The sequence below is a fragment of the Ovis canadensis genome, chromosome 5, assembly GCF_042477335.2.
Source record: "Ovis canadensis isolate MfBH-ARS-UI-01 breed Bighorn chromosome 5, ARS-UI_OviCan_v2, whole genome shotgun sequence".
Taxonomy (NCBI): domain Eukaryota; kingdom Metazoa; phylum Chordata; class Mammalia; order Artiodactyla; family Bovidae; genus Ovis; species Ovis canadensis.
Genome location: NC_091249.1, coordinates 20,536,202 through 20,559,444, shown reverse-complemented (window position 1 = coordinate 20,559,444; position 23,243 = coordinate 20,536,202). Strand labels below are relative to the sequence as shown.

At 52.4% G+C, this 23,243-nt stretch overlaps 2 protein-coding genes across 16 annotated transcripts in view; one reads left to right on the top strand and one right to left on the bottom strand.

The window, feature by feature from the left end:
- Positions 1–15,278, bottom strand: part of HAUS8 (HAUS augmin like complex subunit 8) — a 30,700-nt gene extending 15,422 nt beyond the window's left edge. Inside the window, exons 1-3 of the mRNA XM_069589145.1 lie at positions 15,044–15,278; positions 11,060–11,121; positions 2,377–2,432 (exon numbers count right to left, since the gene is read on the bottom strand). Coding sequence (XP_069445246.1) covers positions 2,377–2,432; positions 11,060–11,121; positions 15,044–15,072 — 147 coding nt within the window. The 5' untranslated portion in view covers positions 15,073–15,278. The remainder of the gene's footprint in view (positions 1–2,376; positions 2,433–11,059; positions 11,122–15,043) is intronic.
- Positions 15,279–15,359: 81 nt separating this feature from the next.
- MYO9B (myosin IXB) overlaps positions 15,360–23,243 on the top strand; it is a 106,769-nt gene continuing 98,885 nt past the window's right edge. For all 15 annotated transcript variants that reach the window (XM_069589125.1, XM_069589120.1, XM_069589129.1 and 12 more), the window contains exon 1: positions 15,360–15,493. The gene's annotated coding sequence lies outside the window, so the exon portion shown is untranslated. The remainder of the gene's footprint in view (positions 15,494–23,243) is intronic.

Here is a 23,243-nt window from a genome sequence, read left to right as displayed (position 1 = left end):
AGGACCCAACTTTAAGACTTACTACAAAACTATGTCATCTGCGCGGTGTATAAATGGCCAAAGGACAGACACAAAACAGTGGAAAAGAACAGTCTAGAAATGGTGTATACATGTAGAGTCAATTGCTTTGCAACAAAAGTGATGAGACAATACAATAAGGAAAGGATAGTCATTTCAACAAATGGCGCTGGAATATGAGGACATCTATACACTTAAAAATGAACTTGAATTCCATCATCAGTGCAGATACAAAAATTAATTCAAAATGGATCCCAGACCTAAACATAAAACCTAGAACTATAAAACTCACTGGAGAAAACACGGGAGAAAATGTTTGTGATCTTGGCTGAGGCAAAGGTTTCTTAGATAAGATACCAAAAGCACATTCCATTAAAGCAGAAATTGATAAACTTCATCGAAAGTGAGAACTTCTGCTGTTCACAAGACACTTAAGAGAACAGAAAGCCAAGTCACACACTGGAAAAAAAATATTTGCAAATCACCACAAAGGGTTGGTATAGAGGACATAGAAAGAGCTCTCACAACTCAAGGATGAGAAAAAAAAAAAACCTAATTTTTTTAAATGGGCAAAAGATTTGAATGGACATATCACCAAAGATATAGGAATGGTCAATAAGTACAAGATGCTCAGTATCTTGAGTTGTTATGAAACCACAGTGAGATACCCCTTCACACCCACTAGGATGGTGTCATCTTAAAAGTAATGACTCTCCTCTGTGGCTGCAGCCTCTCTGGATAAGTCGGGCAGTTTCTTACAAAGTCAAACATACAATCCCCTTATAATTCTCCTCTTGGGAGAAATGCAAACACATCCATGCAGAATCCTGAACAGCAACGTTTAAGGTGGCTTTATTCATAATTGTCAAAAACGGGAAACAAACCCAATGTCCTTTGCCAGGGAATGGCTGAGCACACTGTGGTCCATCCGTGCAGTGGAATGTCCATCACCCAGCACAGGAGCCCGCACTAACTGTCCAGTGGCAGCCAGTCTCCAAGAGGCTGCAACCTGGATGGTGCCTTTTAAAAGGTCTTCTCGAAAAGCCGAGCTACAGGGACAGAAAACAAATCGTGGTTGCCTGGGATGGGGAAGGGCCGGTTCCACCAGAGCACAAAGGGGCTCGGGGGTGACAGACTTCTCCATCTTGACTGTGGTGGGTTTGTGACTGGACGCACTGGTCAAAACTCACAGAACTGTGCGCTGAAAAGAGTGATGCTTCCTTTATGGAAACTACACCTTAATTTAAAAGATGAAGAAAAAGAAAATGGAGAAGCTCTTAAAAATAAAAAATACTACATGAGCATGTAGACACGTGGGGGTGCTGTAACCAAGCTGTCCAGGGAATTTTAAAATTCTGCAGTGTGGACTGTTAGCCTTTGTTGAAAATTACTTCTATAACGTAAACCACAGGCTCTGGGTCCAGACGAGTCATTTTAGGGTCCTCAGCTGTAAACACGCCACACCCCAGTGCGAGATGCTGACAGGGAGGACAGGCGTGTGAGGGGGTGGGGTGAGGGTGACGGATGGGCAAGCTCTGTACTTTCCACTCAGTTTTGCTTTGAAACTCAAACTGCTGTAAAAAAATTAAGTCCATAAAAAAGAAAAAATCAGTCGGCACAAAGGTATCCTCTTCCTTCAAGCCAGGTCTTAAATCACGTTAATTAAGAAAGAACCTGCCATTCACCCTACCAGAATAAAAGAAAGGCAGTAGAAATAAATATTTAGCTAAACTTTACCAAATCTTACGAGTGTGTTCCAAATCATAAACAAAGATTTGGAAAATGGGGTAACACAAACTTTACACACACTGGCTGTCCAGACACACTGAAACAAAGTGTCATTGGGTAATCTAAAGACTGGTTGCATTAAACATCACACAAGCAGCTTCTCAAACCATTAAATGTTTTCTGCTGTCATTTTCAATGGTTTCATCATTCGCGTGGTGTAAGTCACTAAGCCCTTCCTGTAACACTGGGCGATTCAGGCACGTCATTTTTCCCCACAGTCTTTCTCTCACGCCCTACAGGTATTTTTTATGACACCAGCCAAGGCCAGAGAACTGTGTGCCAGGCATTAGAAGGCACGGCTTCAGGACAGAATCCAGAAAGGAATTACTGTGTTGAGAGACAGGAACAACTTTATGATTCACTAGAGCTCATGGCTTTGCAAAAGGGATTCTCAAAGTGATCAGCCACCCACAAGAGATCCACGCGTTGGCACGAAGGGCGTGACAGTCCCAAAGCCAAACTGGGCCAAACCCCCAAAATGTTTCCTTTAGGACCAGGCTGTGTCGGGCTGGGGCAACTTGTCTGAGGACTTCAAGTTCAGAACTGTTTCAAATGTACATTATACATTACCTTTCTGGGGGCTTTCTTTTCATACTGCAAGTACCGCGACTCGACTATTCTTCCACCTGTAAGGGACACACAATTGGTTTATACTAAGACTACAGCATGGAATGTTAAGGATCCACCAGGTACCCAGGATGCCCACATCCCACCCCGAGAGCGGGGCACTATCAGCCCTCCCTGCTCAGCCTTGAGCATGTATGAGACATCTATTGTATGCAAGAACATGTATGAGATACCTCCTGCATATAAGGGCTTCCCAGGTGATTCAGCTGTAAAGAATCTGCCTGCCAATGCGGGAGGCGCAGGAGATGGGGATTTAATCCCTGGGTCAGGAAGATCCCCTGGAGAAGGGAACGGCTACCCACTCCAGTAATCTCGCCTAGGAAATCCCATGGACAAAGGAGCCTGGCAGGCTAGCCCAAAGGGCGACAAAGAGTACCCCCCCACATACACACACACACTGTACCCCCCACACACACACACACACACTGTACCCAACACACACACACACAGTACCCAACACACACACACCCAGTACCCAACATACACACACTGTACCCAACACACACACACACACAGTACCCAACACACACACACCCAGTACCCAACATACACACACTGTACCCAACACACACACACACACAGTACCCAACATACACACACTGTACCCAACACACACACACACACAGTACCCAACACACACACACTGTACCCAACACACACACACACACAGTACCCAACATACACACACTGTACCCAACACACACACACACACTGTACCCAACACACACACACTGTACCCAACAGACACACACTGTACCCAACACACACACACTGTACCCAACACACACACACACTGTACCCAACACACACACACCCAGTACCCAACACACACACACTGTACCCAACATACACACACTGTACCCAACACACACACACACAGTACCCAACACACACACACTGTACCCAACACACACACACACTGTACCCAACACACACACACACTGTACCCAACACACACACACTGTACCCACCACACACACACACACTGTACCCAACACACACACACTGTACCCAACACACACACACACTGTACCCAACACACACACACACACAGTACCCAACACACACACACACAGTACCCAACACACACACACTGTATCCAACATACACACACTGTACCCAACACACACACACACTGTACCCCACATACACACACTGTACCCAACATACACACACTGTACCCAACACACACACACACACTGTACCCAACATACACACACTGTACCCAACACACACACACTGTACCCAACACACACACACACACAGTACCCAACATACACACACTGTACCCAACACACACACACAGTACCCAACATACACACACTGTACCCAACAGACACACACTGTACCCAACACACACACACTGTACCCAACACACACACACACTGTACCCAACACACACACACACAGTACCCAACACACACACACTGTACCCAACATACACACACTGTACCCAACACACACACACACAGTACCCAACACACACACTGTACCCAACACACACACACACTGTACCCAACACACACACACACTGTACCCAACACACACACACTGTACCCACCACACACACACACACAGTACCCAACATACACACACTGTACCCAACACACACACACTGTACCCAACACACACACACACACAGTACCCAACACACACACACACAGTACCCAACACACACACACTGTACCCAACATACACACACTGTACCCAACACACACACACACAGTACCCAACACACACACACAGTACCCAACACACACACACACTGTACCCAACACACACACACACTGTACCCAACACACACACACTGTACCCACCACACACACACACACAGTACCCAACATACACACACTGTACCCAACACACACACACTGTACCCAACACACACACACACACAGTACCCAACACACACACACACAGTACCCAACACACACACACTGTATCCAACATACACACACTGTACCCAACACACACACACACTGTACCCCACATACACACACTGTACCCAACATACACACACTGTACCCAACACACACACACACACTGTACCCAACATACACACACTGTACCCAACACACACACACTGTACCCAACACACACACACACACAGTACCCAACATACACACACTGTACCCAACACACACACACACTGTACCCAACACACACACACTGTACCCAACACACACACACACTGTACCCAACACACACACACTGTACCCAACACACACACACACTGTACCCAACATACACACACAGTACCCAACACACACACAGTACCCAACATACACACACTGTACCCAACATACACACACTGTACCCAACACACACACTGTACCCAACACACACACACACAGTACCCAACATACACACACTGTACCCAACACACACACACACACACAGTACCCAACATACACACACAGTACCCAACCTACACACACTGTACCCAACATATACACACTGTACCCAACACACACACACACACAGTACCCAACATACACACACTGTACCCAACACACACACACACACAGTACCCAACACACACACACTGTACCCAACACACACACACACTGTACCCAACACACACATTCTGTACCCAACACACACACACACACAGTACCCAACATACACACACAGTACCCAACATACACACACTGTACCCAACATATACACACTGTACCCAACACACACACACACAGTACCCAACATACACACACTGTACCCAACACACACACACACACAGTACCCAACACACACACACTGTACCCAACACACACACACACTGTATCCAACATACACACACTGTACCCAACACACACACTGTACCCAACACACACACACACACTGTACCCAACACACACACACTGTATCCAACACACACACACACTGTACCCAACATACACACACAGTACCCAACACACACACACAAACAGTACCCAACATACACACACAGTACCCAACATACACACACTGTACCCAACATACACACACTGTATCCAACATACACACACTGTACCCAACACACACACACACAGTATCCAACATACACACACTGTACCCAACACACACACTGTATCCAACATGCACACACTGTACCCAACACACACACACACTGTATCCAACATACACACACAGTACCCAACACACACACACACTGTACCCAACACACACACACTGTACCCAACACACACACACACTGTATCCAACATACACACACTGTACCCAACATATACACACTGTACCCAACACACACACACACAGTACCCAACACACACACACTGTACCCAACACACACACACACTGTATCCAACACACACACACTATACCCAACACACACACACAGTACCCAACACACACACACACTGTATCCAACACACACACACACAGTACCCAACATACACACACAGTACCCAACATACACACACTGTACCCAACATACACACACTGTACCCAACACACACACACACTGTACCCAACACACACACACTGTACCCAACACACACACACACTGTACCCAACACACACACACAGTACCCAACACACACACACACACTGTACCCAACACACACACACTGTACCCAACACACACACACACTGTACCCAACACACACACACTGTACCCAACATACACACACTGTACCCAACACACACACACACAGTACCCAACACACACACACTGTACCCAACATACACACACTGTACCCAACACACACACACTGTACCCAACACACACACACACTGTATCCAACATACACACACTGTACCCAACACACAGACACACTGTACCCAACACACACACACACACAGTACCCAACATACACACACTGTACCCAACATACACACACACTGTATCCAACATACACACACTGTACCCAACACACAGACACACTGTACCCAACACACACACACACACAGTACCCAACAAACACACACTGTACCCAACATACACACACACTGTATCCAACATACACACACAGTACCCAACACACACACACTGTACCCAACACACACACACACTGTACCCAACACACACACACAGTACCCAACACACACACACACACTGTACCCAACACACACACACTGTACCCAACACACACACACTGTACCCAACACACACACACTGTACCCAACATACACACACTGTACCCAACACACACACACACAGTACCCAACACACACACACTGTACCCAACACACACACACACTGTACCCAACACACACACACTGTACCCAACACACACACACTGTACCCAACACACACACACTGTACCCAACACACACACACTGTACCCAACACACACACACTGTACCCAACATACACACACTGTACCCAACACACACACACACAGTACCCAACACACACACACTGTACCCAACATACACACACAGTACCCAACACACACACACTGTACCCAACACACACACACACTGTATCCAACATACACACACTGTACCCAACACACAGACACACTGTACCCAACACACACACACACACAGTACCCAACATACACACACTGTACCCAACATACACACACACTGTATCCAACATACACACACTGTACCCAACACACAGACACACTGTACCCAACACACACACACACACAGTACCCAACATACACACACTGTACCCAACACACACACACACACAGTACCCAACATACACACACTGTACCCAACATACACACACACTGTATCCAACATACACACACTGTACCCAACACACAGACACACTGTACCCAACACACACACACACAGTACCCAACATACACACACTGTACCCAACACACACACACACTGTACCCAACACACACACACTGTACCCAACACACACACACACTGTACCCAACACACACACACACACAGTACCCAACATACACACACTGTATCCAACACACACACACACAGTACCCAACATACACACACTGTATCCAACACACACACACACACAGTACCCAACATACACACACTGTATCCAACACACACACACACTGTACCCAACATACACACACTGTACCCAACACACACACACACAGTACCCAACATACACACACTGTACCCAACACACACACACACTGTACCCACCACACACACACACAGTACCCAACATACACACACTGTATCCAACACACACACACACTGTACCCAACATACACACACTGTACCCAACACACACACACACAGTACCCAACATACACACACTGTACCCAACACACACACACACACTGTACCCAACATACACACACTGTACCCAACACACACACACACAGTACCCAACATACACACACTGTACCCAACACACACACACACACTGTACCCAACACACACACACACACTGTACCCAACACACACACACTGTACCCAACACACACACACACACTGTACCCAACACACACACACACAGTACCCAACATACACACACTGTATCCAACACACACACACACAGTACCCAACATACACACACACACAGTACCCAACATACACACACTGTATCCAACACACACACACACTGTACCCAACATACACACACTGTACCCAACACACACACACACACTGTACCCAACATACACACACTGTACCCAACACACACACACACACTGTACCCAACATACACACACTGTACCCAACACACACACACACACAGTACCCAACATACACACACTGTACCCAACACACACACACACACTGTACCCAACATACACACACTGTACCCAACACACACACACTGTACCCAACAGACACACACTGTACCCAACAGACACACACACTGTACCCAACACACACACACACTGTACCCAACACACACACACCCAGTACCCAACACACACACACTGTACCCAACATACACACACTGTACCCACCACACACACACACAGTACCCAACACACACACACTGTACCCAACACACACACACTGTACCCAACATACACACACTGTACCCAACACACACACACACTGTATCCAACACACACACACTGTACCCAACATACACACACTGTACCCAACATACACACACTGTACCCAAGATACACACACACTGTACCCAACACACACACACTGTACCCAACACACACACACACTGTACCCAACACACACACACTGTACCCAACACACACACACACACACAGTACCCAACATACACACACTGTACCCAAGATACACACACACACACTGTACCCAACACACACACACTGTACCCAACACACACACACAGTACCCAACACACACACACACACTGTAGAGAAGAGCCCGTGCAGCAGCAAGGATCCAGCACAGCCAAAAATGAATAGGTAAATACGACTATTTTTTAAAAAATGAAGAGCATGAATACGTGCCAACAGTCAGAACAGAAAGTGGACTCGGGGTGGGCCACGGAATGGAAGAAAGAGCTTCCAAGCCGGCTACCTGGGAATTCCCTGGTGGTGCAGTAGTCAGGACTCCAGGTTCAATCCCTGCTTGGGGAAACTGAGATCCCACAAACCCTGCCGCTTGGCCAGAAAAAGAAAAAAGGCAAAGATGGCCACCTGTTCACCTTCTCCTCCCACCCCAACTTGCTCTGTGTGCTGTGGCGCCAACTGCCCTTCTCCCACCCAGGCCCGCCTATGACCCAACCACAGTACTGCCTTTCACAACCCCCAGACCCACTGCTAGCTCAGGACTGCTCCCCTGAGACTCGCTCAGCACCAATCCCCCTCTGGAACACAGCCATATCCCTTGGTGAAAGTCCAGCCCCAGGCCCCCTTCCACACCCGACCCCGGGATGCTGGAAGCAGAGGGAGGAAGCCCACGTGTCCCCTCCACCCTCCAGGGGCTCTCACTGCACACCCAGCGCTCACCCCTGTCCTCTGCTCTGACCCTCCACCTCCTACCCCAGGCCATCCCTCCAGCCAGTTGGTGATACCTTCCCTACTTCACTGGGAAAACAGCAGCAGTCCCAGGAGGTCCTCCCATCTGGGCCTCTAGCTGCCTCCCAACCTCAGGGCCATAACCTGGGCTCCCCCATGTGATGGGAATTCTGTGCTTGGGGGTAAAACGAACCCCCAGCTCTGGGGACTGGGGCGCAGCCCTTACCCAGTTAGGCAACTGTCCTGGCAAACCTAGTCCCCCAGCCCCACCCTATACTGCCCCATTTCCCCTCCCCAGGGGTCACACTGTTCATTCTCTCTCCACTCCAACCCCCGCCCCCTCCCACTTCTCTGCTCCCCTTTACTGTGGCGGCTCCTGCTCTCCTCCCCGCTTTCCTGGAATCCCCCGGCTCCCCAGTCTGGCCCTCACAATCACGAGGCCACTGAAGAAATTCCTTCCTGCCAGCCCCCTGAGATGCCCCAGCTCCGAGCCCAGCGCTCCTCCTGAGGCAGCAGCAGTGGGCAGCACACTGGCCGTACCCTTCCCTCTGACGCACTGTGTCCCCAGGCTCACCGCCCTGCGGCAGCTACAGCAGGCTGTCTTGTGGGTCCAAGAGCTGTTGAAGGCTGAGCGCCTCCAGGCCCCTTGCGGGTCCCGTGTCCCCTGTTCCTCAAGCTAGCAGGCGTGCCCCAGGCAGGGAAGAGCCGTGCCTGCAGGGAGAGTGGGCTCACTCAGACAGTCAGGCAGGAGGCACCGAGGGTCCAGGTCACAGCAGGCAGCGTCCAGGGTAGAGAATCAAGCCACACCTGGGATCTGCTGCCAGGGGTCCAGCAAGGGACTGGGGTGAAGCACACTCCACTTCCAGGTGGAGGAGACCATAACGTGCTGGGTCTAATACCATCAGCAAAGGAGTTGACTCATCTAGGAAGGAGATTCTGGGTTCCCTGCACAATTCAAACGCAGTTTCAAGTTGCTGGAAAACTAGAATGCACCTGCTTGTTCTCAACAGCAGTGGGTTTTCCAAAGAAGCAATGTTACAAGGAAGGATAAAATTTGTGTCCAAGAACTAGACTACGTGTAAATAAGACAGATATCACAGAGCAGATGATCTAATCCTCCAGTCACTGGGGAACTAGGATTCTGCTCCAAATTCTCTGAGATCCACACTGATGCAGGGCATAAAAATACTTCAGCGTAAAAGAGGCTTGAGCTGCAACATGGGAGAACCTTGGGTCTACCACCCAAACTGGGTACTGCCAAGAGTCAAGGAGGGCTGTTGACGCCGACCCCAGACACATAGGTGGACATCAGACAGGTGGGTACCCCCGAGAGACTGACACACTTATTCAGAAACAAACTTTGATGTTTTATAACAAATTCAGCTCAGACTCTCCTCACCCACTCTTACAAGTGGGTGTGTCCTGGGCACAACCAGAGACCCCCATGGCCAGACAGGCCCACGGCCCTAAACAAACCCCACCCCGGTCCTGCTACACCCTCGGCTGCAGGGCTGGGCGACCAAACTCAGGGTCCCCAAAGGTGTGACCAGAAACAAGGAAAGCCCCAGCTCTCCTGCTCTGACCCGTTTTTTCCTTTTTCCCCAGAAGCACTTACTAGCGGCGGGGAACGGGGTAATCACTTTTTCTTTTTTCTGGCCGAGCCAGCAACATGTAGGATCTTAGTTCCCCGATCAGCGCCCACTGCACTGGAAGTTCCACAGAAGTCCAAAAATCACTTAATTGCAGTGGATTCCGTTTCAAAAGATAGACTCTCCAGTGTTACTCACCTTGTGTTCTCCCTTTGCTCCTAGCACCCCTAGCAGTACTGGGGCCCACTGCAGGCGGCTTCCTAAAAGAGAGACACGGGGCGGGGAAGGGTCTTGTTAATGCAGGTGGGTTAAAAGCTCAGGAAGCCACCCAGGAGGCTGGGCTTCCTTGGGACAGCCTTGTCCCAGCACCCACCCCCCCTTGCCCATCTCTGCAAGGTGGGGCCACCTCCATGGGACAAGGGACACTGAGTCCCAGCCTTGTCACCTGGGGAAAACATCCGAGAAGAGCAAGCTTTCTGTTGGCTGTGCCCTGTGGCATGCGGGACCTTAGTCCCCCCACCAGGGATTAAAACCAAGCCCCCCGTGACGCAAGTGCAGAGTTTTAACTGCTGGACCACCAGGGAAGGCCCAAGATCGAGCATTTTTGTCGAGTCTGAACGAACTCAACTTCATTAATTCATCGGGCGTTTGTGTGCCAACTGTATACCACTGAGGATACATGGTGAACACTAGTCTAGATTTCTTCTCTGAGAGGGATAACCAGCAGTTTCCTATCAGGCAAGTGTGAAGAGGGAACGCCCAAGGCAGGGACAGGGGTGGGGGTTGGGGGTGAGTGACAAGCACCATTAACTCATATACGTGAGGAAGGACATTCCCAGACAGCAACCATCAGGGTCAAGGGCACAGAGAATGATGTGGAAACTGGAATCAATGAGCCCACGTCTCAGGAGTAAAGAATCCACCTGCCAATGGAGGAAACGTGGGATTGATCCCCGAGTCGGGAAGACCCTCTGGAGGAGGAAATGGCAACCCACTCCAGTATTCTTGCCTGGGAAAATCTCATGGACGGGAGGCCTGCAGTCGCAAAAGAGTCGGACACAGCTTAGCAACTAAACAGTAAGAGCCCTATGGCTTAGCTGGAGAAGGCAATTTGAGGAGTGGGTGAGGGATGGGAAAACACTGAGTCCCAGGAGCCGGGCGGGCAGGAGGCACTTGATAAAGAGTCAGACGAGTAACTCAGGAGTGCTCGCAGACTCCTAGGAGACACCTGGCAGTGTCTGAACCCCCGTGATGGGCACAACAGAGGGGACTGCTATCGGCCTAGTGGGGGAGACCAGTGCTCAGCACCCTGCAACACACAGGACGGCGCCCATCACAGAGATGACCCTGCTCCGGATGTCAACACTGCCAAGGTTGCGGGACCCCTGATGCGGTGAACGAGTGACCGGCAGCGTGGGAGGCAAGGCTGCTGCAAAACGCCCGTCAGAAAATGACAAACCCTGATGGGAGTTAGGGGAAGAACGAATACATGTTTGCGTATGGCTAGGCCCTTTGCTGTTCACCTGAAACCATCACAACACTGGTAATCGGCTATACCCCAAGACAAAATTTCAAATAAAAAATGAACCCTGAATGTTATTCAACCCTAAAAAGGAATGAAGTACTGGTACGTGTTCAAACAAATAAATCTCAAAAATGTTGTCCTGAGTCAAAGCAGCCAGGCACTTAATGTCATGTGCTGTGTGATTCCACTGATAGGAAATATCCAACAGGCTAATCCATAGAGACAGAAAGCAGAGCGCTCAGGAGAGGAGGACATACATATGTAATTATGACTGATTTGAGTTGACGTACGGCAGAGACCACTACAGCGGGATGCCAGGCAGGGCTCTGGCCGCTGTCAATCCCAACGTCACAAGACAGGCTCCACTGGCGACAGCGGTGCTGGGCCCCTTGCTCAGCTCAGTGTGGCCACCTTCCGTGTTATGGGTTCTGATCCAAGGCGAGACCCAAGCCAGGGCTGGGGGTGCCTCCAAGCCACAGCAGGGAGAGGCAACTTAAATTCTGGCTGGGCGCCAGGCGCTCTGCTCCTTCATGGAATGTTCCCAACCCCGCGGACACCTAACTGTTGGCCTGCTCTCTGTTTTCCAGACAAGGACCTGGGATTTATACAGGTCACCCCTAGGGAGTCTCAGAGCTAGAAAGGGACAGAGTAAAGACTCCCTCTGGGCTACTCAGGTGGTGTGCTAGTGGTAAAGAACCTGCCTGTTAATGCATGAGAATAGAAGAGACGAGGGCTCGATCCCTGGGTTGGGAAGATCCCCTGGAGGAGGGGATGGCAACCTACTCCAGTATTCTTGCCTGGAGAATCCCATGGACAGAAGAGCCTGGCGGGCTACAGTCCACAGAGCCTCAAAGAGTCAGGCATGACTGTAGAGACTTAGACAGACAGAGACACACACACACGGATTCCCTCTGGGGTCTGCGACAGGGCTCTGGAGACAAAGCAAAGGGACTTAGGCCAAACCTGCAGGGACCTGGAGGGTGGGGGAAAGGGTGGCATTACACCCGCGCCCAGCCTCAAGCACTTCCCCTGAACTTCAGAGAGGATAATGTCAATCTCACAGTTAGGACAAGGGGCTGTGGAATCAACACAAGTGACTTCAGGCGGCCCACTAAATTTTCATGTGCACAGGCAAAATAAACCTTGGTGGAATACACAAAGCCTTGTGAGACATGGAGTATTTCCTGTCATATCAATAAACAAAAACATCCCAGTCATCAATGATTCCAGCCCTCCAGGGCACACAGGACGGAGACAAACACCTAGGCAACCCAGCAGCCATTAGGCCACAGCCACTCCACATGGGGAGCCCTGAAGAACTCAGTGCAGGATGCTGGCCCTAGACAGTTGAGATGAATATGAAAGGAATGATGTCAGTGAGCCCAGAATCTCGCATCTTTCCCTACATATAAAAGCGCGAGATTCCTTAATTTGAGACACCTGGTTTTCTTTAATTCACAATAATCTCTTGACGTTCAGGCTATCTGCCCTTTGTTACCTACCAACTGTTGAGTCCTTCCCCCAGGCCACAGGTTGGAGGCTTTGCACCAAGGCCATAGACACGAAGCCTAGAACCAAGGTCACCTCTGAAATTGACTGACCCCTTTGTAACCATTGCTAAAAGCCCACCCGCCATGATCATCACCAGCAGGCTTCCAGACCCCAAATTAGGCAAAAACACCCAAAGCTGTACTCACCCTAAGGTGCCCTAACCAATCACCTAACGCCAACCTTCCAGCAGGAATTTTCTTGGTCTTAAGGCTATAAAACTTGGCTATTAATCCACGAAACCTGTCAACCCACTCGCTGCATTGGCAGCGCCCTCATTATCTGCTCTTTGCTCTTAATAAACTCACTGCCTTCTAAAATGCTGTCTGGAAATTCTTTTCCAACTGGAACTCAGACTGCCTCAACACAAATTTTCATCTAACTTGACTCCTCCCTGTCCTTTCAGAGCAGTTTTCTCACGGTTAGTTGAGATGCTGTCTCCCAGGCTTAAGTCCTAAAAATTTCCGCTGAATAAAACGTAACTCTCAACTTTCAGGTTGTGACTATTTTTTAATTTGACACCCGGAATCACACTTGGCAAGGGGTAAGTATTCCACACCTGTCTCTTGCTGTGTGAACCTGGGCAAATGATCCTTCCTCCCTATGCTTCCATCATCTCATTTGTAAATGAGGAACATAGGATTTTAAATAAAAATGTAGATGAAAGGAGATATTTCAGCGATTCAACAGCTGTCCACTACAAAAAAGATTAAATGGAATAAGTACGGGATCACCTTCAGTGGCGAGGCGCAGCTCTAAACGCTTTTAAACCTCACACTAGGCGGCGGCGTGATCAGCCAAGTTTCTCCCGGGAGGAAAGCGAGGCAGAGCGAGGTCAAGTCGCCCGCCGGAGAACACCCCGGAAGGAAACTTCTGACCAGGGCCTCGAACTCGTCCTCGGGGCCCGCGCCCACGCTCCCCAGCGTGCGCAAGGCCTCGTCCCACCTCCCAGAACCCGCGCATCTCGGTGGTTCTTGGGGAGGGGCTCAGATTCGAACTCACCCCGAGGACATTCACCTCCCCAGCTCTGCGGCCCCTCTGTCCCCGGCCCTCGACTACAGCCCTCCAGCTGACACCCACAAACCCAGGCCCGCAGCGCCACAACTTACCCAGCGCCCCGCCCCGACGAGTCCGCCATCTTCCCGCCTTCAACTCAAAGGCCTGCCTCTTAAGTCGAGCCCCCCGCCCCCTCCCGGGCCAGGCCATATCGCGACGCCGCAAGAGGGGTGACCGTGAGTAGAGCGGTCGCCTCCTGCGCGCGCGTCTCTCTGGCCTCCCCTCACACTTGGTTTCGCTCACCAGCGGCAGGGGGCGGGGGCACGGGCGAGAAGTCGGAAGCGAGGGGCGGAGACTCGCGGCCCTCCGCCCCCCGGCGCTTTGCGTCACGCCCCCCGGCGCTTTGCGTCACGCCCCCCCGGGCCCGCCTCTCCGGAACCCGGAAGCCCGAGCGCGCGGGGGAGCGGCGGGCGCGGCGGGGCGGAGCGGCCAGTCTAGCAGCGGGCTGGCGGCCGGGCGGGGACCTGGCCGGGGACCGGCGGCGCGCGGCGGCCGAGGCCCAGGTGAGTGCCTGGCGGCCGCGGGTTGAATGTTCTGTCTCGAAGCTCGCACCGGCGGGCTGCCTTGCAGAGAAAGACGGGACTAAGGGTTTGTGGGGAGGGGTCTCGCGAAGGCAGGGGTCGCGGGGGCGGGAACGAGCTTGAGGGTCTTGGAGAGTTTGCAGGAGGCGGAGTGGGAACCGGACGATAAAGGAGAAAGTTGATGTGATGGGCCTGGTGAGGGAGTTTTTGGGCGGGTGTGAGGGCAGATCTTGTGGCTTGATCAGCTTCTCTGAAGAGGACGTGGCTTAAGTGGTAGTTGGGGGGTCGCAGGAAACGGGGCTGGGAGAGAGAGCGGCAAGGAGGCGGGGTTGAGAGGCCCAGGCTGGGGGTTGAGAGGAGCGAGGCCGGTGGGGGAACAGCCGGGGTGCGTTGGGAGGAAGAGGTGTAGGACGGCCTGGGGGCGTCTGCTTACGGTGAAGAGGTAGACGGATGGTGCCTGCGGGAGGGCAGCGCCTGCGACTCACTGGGTGCTCAGTAAATGTGAGGGGCTCTGGACCCACTGGTGCGGTGGCCGCCGGCACGAGGGGAAATGGGGGATGGGAGAGGAGGCAAAAAAGGGGTAGAAGCCATGCCGAAAACTGAGGTCTGGTCCAGGGAGAAGCAGGGGAGGAGGGGAGGACGGGACTAGAGAGGCCCCGTTCAGATGTTGGCGGACACCCCATGGAGATTTGAGGGGGGGACGCGTCTTCCCCTCTTGATTCAGCCTGTTACTGATATCACCCGCCAACTGTTGGGTGACCCAGGCTAGTCCCAGCGCCTTCTGAGCGATATTCAGAGCTTGAAAACCCAGCACACTCCTTCTAAGACTGGACTGCCTGGGGATTCTAGGGAGCAAGGAAGGAGCTCTTGGGCCCCCGCGTTGGGGCCAGAACTGGGTTTCAGAGGCGAGGGGATGGGTGTGCACACACCCACATGTGCTAGGCTGTCACCACCTCCTCCCAGTTGCATCCTTGGACTTAAATGGGTAAAATGACATACAGGAAATCTGTTCTCCAGCAGCCCAGAGCTCAACCCAGGACAGGCACAGCCTCTGGCGGGCGCTCTGTAGACCAGCAATCTTTAAGGGAAAGCCTCTCCCACACCTCTGTCTGAGGTGGGAGCTGCTGGGGAACATTGTGCCTTACAGTTGAAGAGTACCAGCTCCTACCTTCCTGAGGTATGTCCTAGTCTTGGAGTCCCCAGACCCTCAAGGCATCCGGGAGCATGGAAGGTGACATGGCCAGCTGGAAAAGTTGTCTGATGGGCCTGGCTCTGGCAAGGGCCTTGCACTGAACAGTTTGCTTGTTTGTTTTTTCATTTGACTGCGTCACACAGCATGTGGCATCTTAGTTCCCCAACCAGAGATTGAACCCAGATCCTCTGCATCAGGAGCTCGGAGTCCCAAGCTCTGGACCACCAGGGAAGTCCCTGCACTAAGTGGTTTTGATCAGCATTCATTTCTTTTCTTTCCCAACCCTGGGGATCCTTGTCTGGAATCTGCTAGAAGGGCTAGAGAGCCTGGATTTATAGCATGTTCAGGACAGGAGTCTGGGTAGCTTGCATGTGAAGAAGGCCACGGAAAGATAACCACCCGTTCACTTCCAAAATGTTCTGGCCCTTAGGGAACCTTTGTAAGCCAGACTCTCAGCCTTGTTTCCCCAGAACACATGATTAGAGCCCACAGTCATGCCTCCTGCAGGTTTTGCGTTTGGACTTGCCCTGGCTGGGACTCCCCCGCCACCCCACTGCCCCATCCCCCCTGCCCTCTCCCTCTCCCTTCATGAACTGGACCCGAATCTTCTGGTTCCAAAGAACTGCTATTGTCTCCTTCCTGTACCAGGAGTGTGACCAGGCACACTCTCATGGAGGGTCCTGTGTTGGGGGTTCTAACCTTCAGTCAAATCTCTTTGTCTTTCTCCACTTGCAAGACGAATGGATTGGCCTAGTCAGTGTTTCTTAACTTTGAAACCCAAACCTTGGCTTCTCCAGCACGCAGCCTCCTCTAACTTTATGCAGCCCCTGACAGATGAACCCCCCCTGCAGTAATCCCATTTTTCCATCCTATAGGTTATATCTCAAAATAATTATTGTACTGCTCCCTTATCTTCCACGTAGAAAATTGCAGTGCCTAACATGCTTTCACATGTCGTACCTGTTCCCAGGGTTTCAGCTGCATCCTTCTGGCTGAAAATCCCTAGGTGAGACCCTCTGTTGAGTCCAGGCCTGTGACTCAGAGAAGCAGGTGGGGACTTGGGGATCTCCCTTTTCTATTTCGCTGTAGGATCTGTTCTCTATCCCTGGGGGAGGGGGGCTTGTTAACCTACTGCTTCCCATTCCTTGCCTTCCTGAAGTTGTGTGTCTTGGGTGGGTCCAGAGTTCAGTAAAGCAAGGGCTGACTGTGTCAGACGCTGTGGACTGAGTGCCAAGGATGAGCCCTCGTGCCCTAATGGAGGGACATTCTAGTGGGCTACCCTCCCCCACAGGCATGATGGAGTTCACAGTAACTGGTCAGTTCAGTAGCAGCGATGACACAAGAAGTTGTGGGGACAGAATCAGGAATGACCAGCTCAAGCTTCAGGGCATGGGGGATTCCAGCAGGTTTCCTCAGAAGAGATGGCTGGCCGCAAGCCAAGCCTTGAAGGATACGGAGGTGTTGAACCAAGCCGGAAGAGGGAACCACATAAGCACATCCCTGTGTGGCTCTTCACTGAACATCTTCTGTGATAGACACTTTCATACCCATCTCTCTTACTCTGTCAGGCGTCAGCAGGGAGACTGTGGCTCCCGTTTACTAGATACAGAAACTGAGGGTCAGGAGCATGCTGACTTCAGAGATGGCTCCCTGTGCTTTCCAGAAGTGTGGAGGGCCTTTAGAAAGCTCAGTGTGCTAAAGCCCCAATTGTTGGAACGGTGTCTCGACTGCAACCCCATTGACATCGGGCCAGGTCATCCTTTGCTGTGGGGGCATCACCCAGTGCGTTACAGGCTGTGGAGCCACAGCCCAGGCTTCACACAAGATGCCAGTAGCGCATCCCCACCTCAAGTCACGACAACCAAAGTGTCTCCAGACATGGTTTGTGTGCCCCCCCAGGACGGGAGCTCCCCAGTAAATGCTGGTTCCTGCCACCAGGCCTGCCATCACTTCAGTGACTCTTTGGTGTGTGTTGGGCTCCCAGCAAATTGCTGCCAAGAGCAGGCGTGGGGAAAAGAGGCCAGCAACTGATTTCTGCCGTCCACCCAGTTCTTAATCTGGAGTCCCGATAAAAAGGAGACACCAGTGGGAATGCACCAAGGCGGAGTTGGGGAACGTGCCCTGAGAATGTTGCACGGAGGAGGAAGAGGAGTTGAGCCGGAGCACTTGTCATCCGCTGGCACAGCAGATGCCATTGTCTTTGTCTCCTTTGTCTTCCCACTGACCTGGATTTCTGCAGGCACCGTCCTTGTCTCAGAACAAATGGTTGCTTTTCTTCTGAGATTAGAGGTATTTGATTCTCTTCTCAAAGAGCTACTTTGGAGGCAGCCCCAGATGACTGTGGTTCTCGAAGCCACGTTATCTTCTCCCGTTTGCCCTCCTGGCTCCAGACACGGGTCCGTTCTCAAGCACAGGCTAACTTTTGCTCTCCGTGCATCCTCCTCTGCTCGTTCCCCGACCTTGACACTGTTGCTTTAACTCCGGGGGCAGAAAGGGCACATTCTGGGGCCATCCAACCCCTTCTGAAGGCCGCCTTCCCCCAGCCCCCATCCACCGGCCCTTTGTGCCGCCAGCATCCCCAATCAACTGTGCCAGGCAGCCCCTGCTCGGCCTCCCTGCCGAGCAAGACAGGCCCTTCTCTCTGCCCTCGTCCCGGAGACGGAGAAACAGAACAAAGGGCTCTGTCTGAGCACGGCCGGGGCCCCCAACAAGCCAGCCCGCTGCCGGCTGCAGCTCAGAGACCCCCACTTCACCTCGTTGCCAGTTTCATTTTGGCCCCCAAAGGGCCCCAGAGATTAGGCATGTCTCAAAAACGCAGCCGATGGATGAGTTTGGGTTCTACTCATTTCCTCGTCAGGCTCTGAGCCTGAGTCCCGATGATAAATAAAGTAGTGATTCAAGGGTTCAGCCTGTGGCTTAGTCGGAGCAATGAATAAGCTGTCCTGGTCTGACTCATTGGTTTACATCCCAGCTCTGCCCTGTTTCTTGAGGTTGTGTGTGTAAGAGGGAAGCCAGCTCCGAGCATTTAATGACTGTCACTGCCGCCTGTGCGCGTTTCCTGGGGCCACCGTAGCAAAGTGCTGCAAGCTGGGTAGCGCACGCAATGGAAGCATATTGTGTTGTGGATCTGGGGGCCAGAAATCCAGATCAAGGTGTGAGCAAGGTTGGTTCCTTCCAGGGGCCATGAGTGAAGGATGCACGCAGGCCTCTCTCCTCGGCTTGTCGCTCGCCGTCTTCTCTGTGAGTCTTCACCGCATCTTGCTTCTGTGCGAGTCCATGTCCAGTTGCCCCTTTGGATCAGTGCCCATCCTAGTGACCTCATTTTAACTGAATCACCTCTTTAAAAGTCCTGTCTCCAAGTGCAGTCACGTTTTGAGGTCCTTGGAACAGTAGGACTTAGATATAATGAATTGTGGGGGGCAGGTGCATGCTCAGTGGTGTCTCAGAGACTCTTTGTGACCATATGGAGTGCAGCCATCCGGGCTCCTTTGTCCATGGGATTTTCCCGGCAGGAGTACTGGAGTGGGTTGCCATTTCCTCTTCCACGGATCTTCCCAACCCAGGATTCAAACCCAAGTCTCCCACATTACAGGCAGATTCTTTATCTCTGAGTCACCAGGGAAACCCTATGGGGGCCAGCAGAGGGTTGGCGGGGGACACAGTTCAGGACACTGAGTAGGAGACAGGTTTCACTTTTTATGAAATGAATTTAATAAGGGAAATTTCATTTAATAAGGGAATTTTTGATAGATAGTCATCCAGATAGAGAAAAGTTCTCTCAGTTTTGTCTCATTCACTGAAATAAACATTGTAGGGGAGATGGGCAGGTTGGCCACGTCACCTTTGGAAGTGCCCTCTTAGGGAATTTTCCAGGTCTTGCATGTGTCCTTATACTTGGAGTAACTAGAGAGAGGCAAGAACATGACTCGGGGGGAGCGGATCTTGTGGGACTTTATTAGGGATGTGTTTAGAGCCAGACCTGGAAGACCGTGTTTGCCCACCCAGGGGCTAGCCAAAGTTTATAGCTGAGGTATATGGGGGTCCCTGTCCTCAGTTTTGTCGGAATCAAGAGGGGGAGTCCAAAATCAACTCCATTCATGGAACAAAGTGACTTTGGGACCAGCTGCTTCCACAGGTGATGAGACGAAGTTTCTGGAAGACTTGAAAATCATTCCACAAGAAATGTTGACAAGCCTGGGACAGATTTGGCGATCTCAGGTGTGCTGAGCAACAGGAGTAGCCCTGGTCTCTCTGCCTGAGCACAGGTGTCTGGCCAGCAGTCATGCCCGCTAAAGTCAGATCCCCAGCCTGGTGAGGGCTGTGAAGTGCCTGGCACTGGGCGGACTTGGAACCTGGGCCTGGCCTGAAGTGGCTGATGAAGAGGAAGACTTGGAGCCCTGGCGTGATCATCTCCCTCCAAGGCCACTGCTGCTGCTGCCTCCTCGCAAATGGGGTGAAAACAGCATCAGCATCAGGACCAGGAGGGCTTTGCCAGGGTCTTCCCCGTCATCTCTCAGAGCATCTCCATCCCATTCAAGGGTAGACAGAACCTGGGGAGCCGAGCAGAGAAGACTTGGAGATCTTTGCATCTCAGGTCCCATGGGTGCACCAAGGGGCTTTCATTTCCTGGCGAGTGTGCCAGGGTCCAAGGCCACTGCTTGGGAAGATGGCCAGAGTCCCTGGCTGTCATGTGGAAATGCTGTTTATCAGAACGATGACACACAGGACTTCCCTGGTCAACCAGTGGTGACGACCCCCTGCTTCCAGTGCGAGGGGCGAGAGTTCAGTCCCTGGTTGGGGAGCCATTATCCGGCATGCCACGTGATGCGCACAAAAGCAGGCGGCGCCCAGTGTTAGGGCACAGCAGCCCGCCCCGAGACCCTCAGGGCGGGTCCCTCTCCTCCTTGGGGGTCCCTGGATTAGCAGGCGGCGCCCAGTGTTAGAGCACAGCAGCCTGCCCCAGACCCTCAGGGCGGGTCCCTCTCCTCCTGGGGGTCCCCGGGGAGTCTGCCCATGGGTTAGCAGGCGGCGCCCAGTGTTAGAGCACAGCAGCCCGCCCCGAGACCCTCAGGGCGGGTCCCTCTCCTCCTGGGGGTCCCTGGGGAGTCTGCCCCTGGATTAGCAGGAAGAGGAGAGGATGAAGATGGGGAGGCTAAGGAACACGTGTCTAAAAGTGGAAAGAGTGACCTGACCGGGACAGGTGACTCTAGGCCCCAGCGGCTCAGGCAGTTACCCCACCAGGCCGGCTCCCTCTCTCTCCCTCTCTTGCTCCCTCCTTCTGTATCTTGTGTAGTCAGATGAACATGGACCTGGCATCATGTGAGCATCTTGCATTCCTTTGAGGCCCTGGAGAGACCTTAAAGTGTGCAAGCTTTTGGTATTTTATTTATTAAAAGCATTTTTTCTCAGCCTTGGCACTGGTGCTGGCCGGGGCTGGATCATAGACTATGGAGGCACCTTCTTGCCCATCAGGGTGTTCAGCAGTGACGCCAGCCTCCACCCACCAGTTGTGAGTAGCAGCCCCCCGAGTTGTGAGAACCAAAAACGTCTCCACGTATGTCAGGCGTCCCCTAGGAGAAGAGTCACGCCCCTCCCCACCCCCACGATGACTGAGCTAGCACTGCAGCCCCCAGAGCCCTACCTGAGGCTCTGTGAAAGTGAAAAAAAAAAAGTGTTAGTTGCCCAGTCTTGGCCAACTCTTTGCGACCCCAGGGACCATAGCCCACCAGGCTCCTCTGTCTATGGGATTCTCCAGGCAAGAATACTGGAGTGGGTTGCCATGCCCTCCTCCAGGAGACATGCCCGAGCCAGGGATCGAACCTGGGTTTCCTGCACTGCAGGCGGATTCTTTACCATCTGAGCCGCCAGGGATGCCAGGTCTGAACTGCCTGTAAACACCAAGCGGGGTTCCCTTGTCCTCTGGGGGCTACTCAGCCTGCTCTCAGGCAGGGCCTTTGTGTTGTCGCCGCAGCTCCGCCCGTATTAGGCTCTGAAGGTGGCTTTCCACTTGGGCACAATGACAGAGGGACTGTGTGATCGGAGGGTGGGGGTCACCAAGGGCCCCCTCTGCCTGCCCAAACCTGCTTCCCAGAAGACTTTCTGAGTCTTCACCAGCCCGCTGGTCTATAGGGAAGGACCCAGATCCCAGCCCCCCACAGGGCCTCGCAGGTCTGCCTTCCCCTCGTAATCAGACCCCACCTGACCCAGGGACCTGACCCAAGCCACCATCAGTCCCCCTGACCTGTCACACCTGCAGGGGCTGCAATACCCCTCACCGCCCCACTGCCCCCCCGCCCCGCCCCCGCTCTGCCTGCCACACTAGGCCTGGCTGATCCTTCCCTGATGTCACTGTGTCTTGGTCCTCTCTGCCTCCAACCCCCCCAGGGCTCCCTATCAGCCTTGCAGGAAAATCTAGACTCCGTCCCACATTCACAAGGCCCTGTGGGATCTGACCTTCCTGACCCCGGCCCCTCCCCCTCCAGCCTCGGCCCTGCCAGCCACACTGGTCCCCTTGTTCCGAGGCCAGCCCCGGCTGCCCCT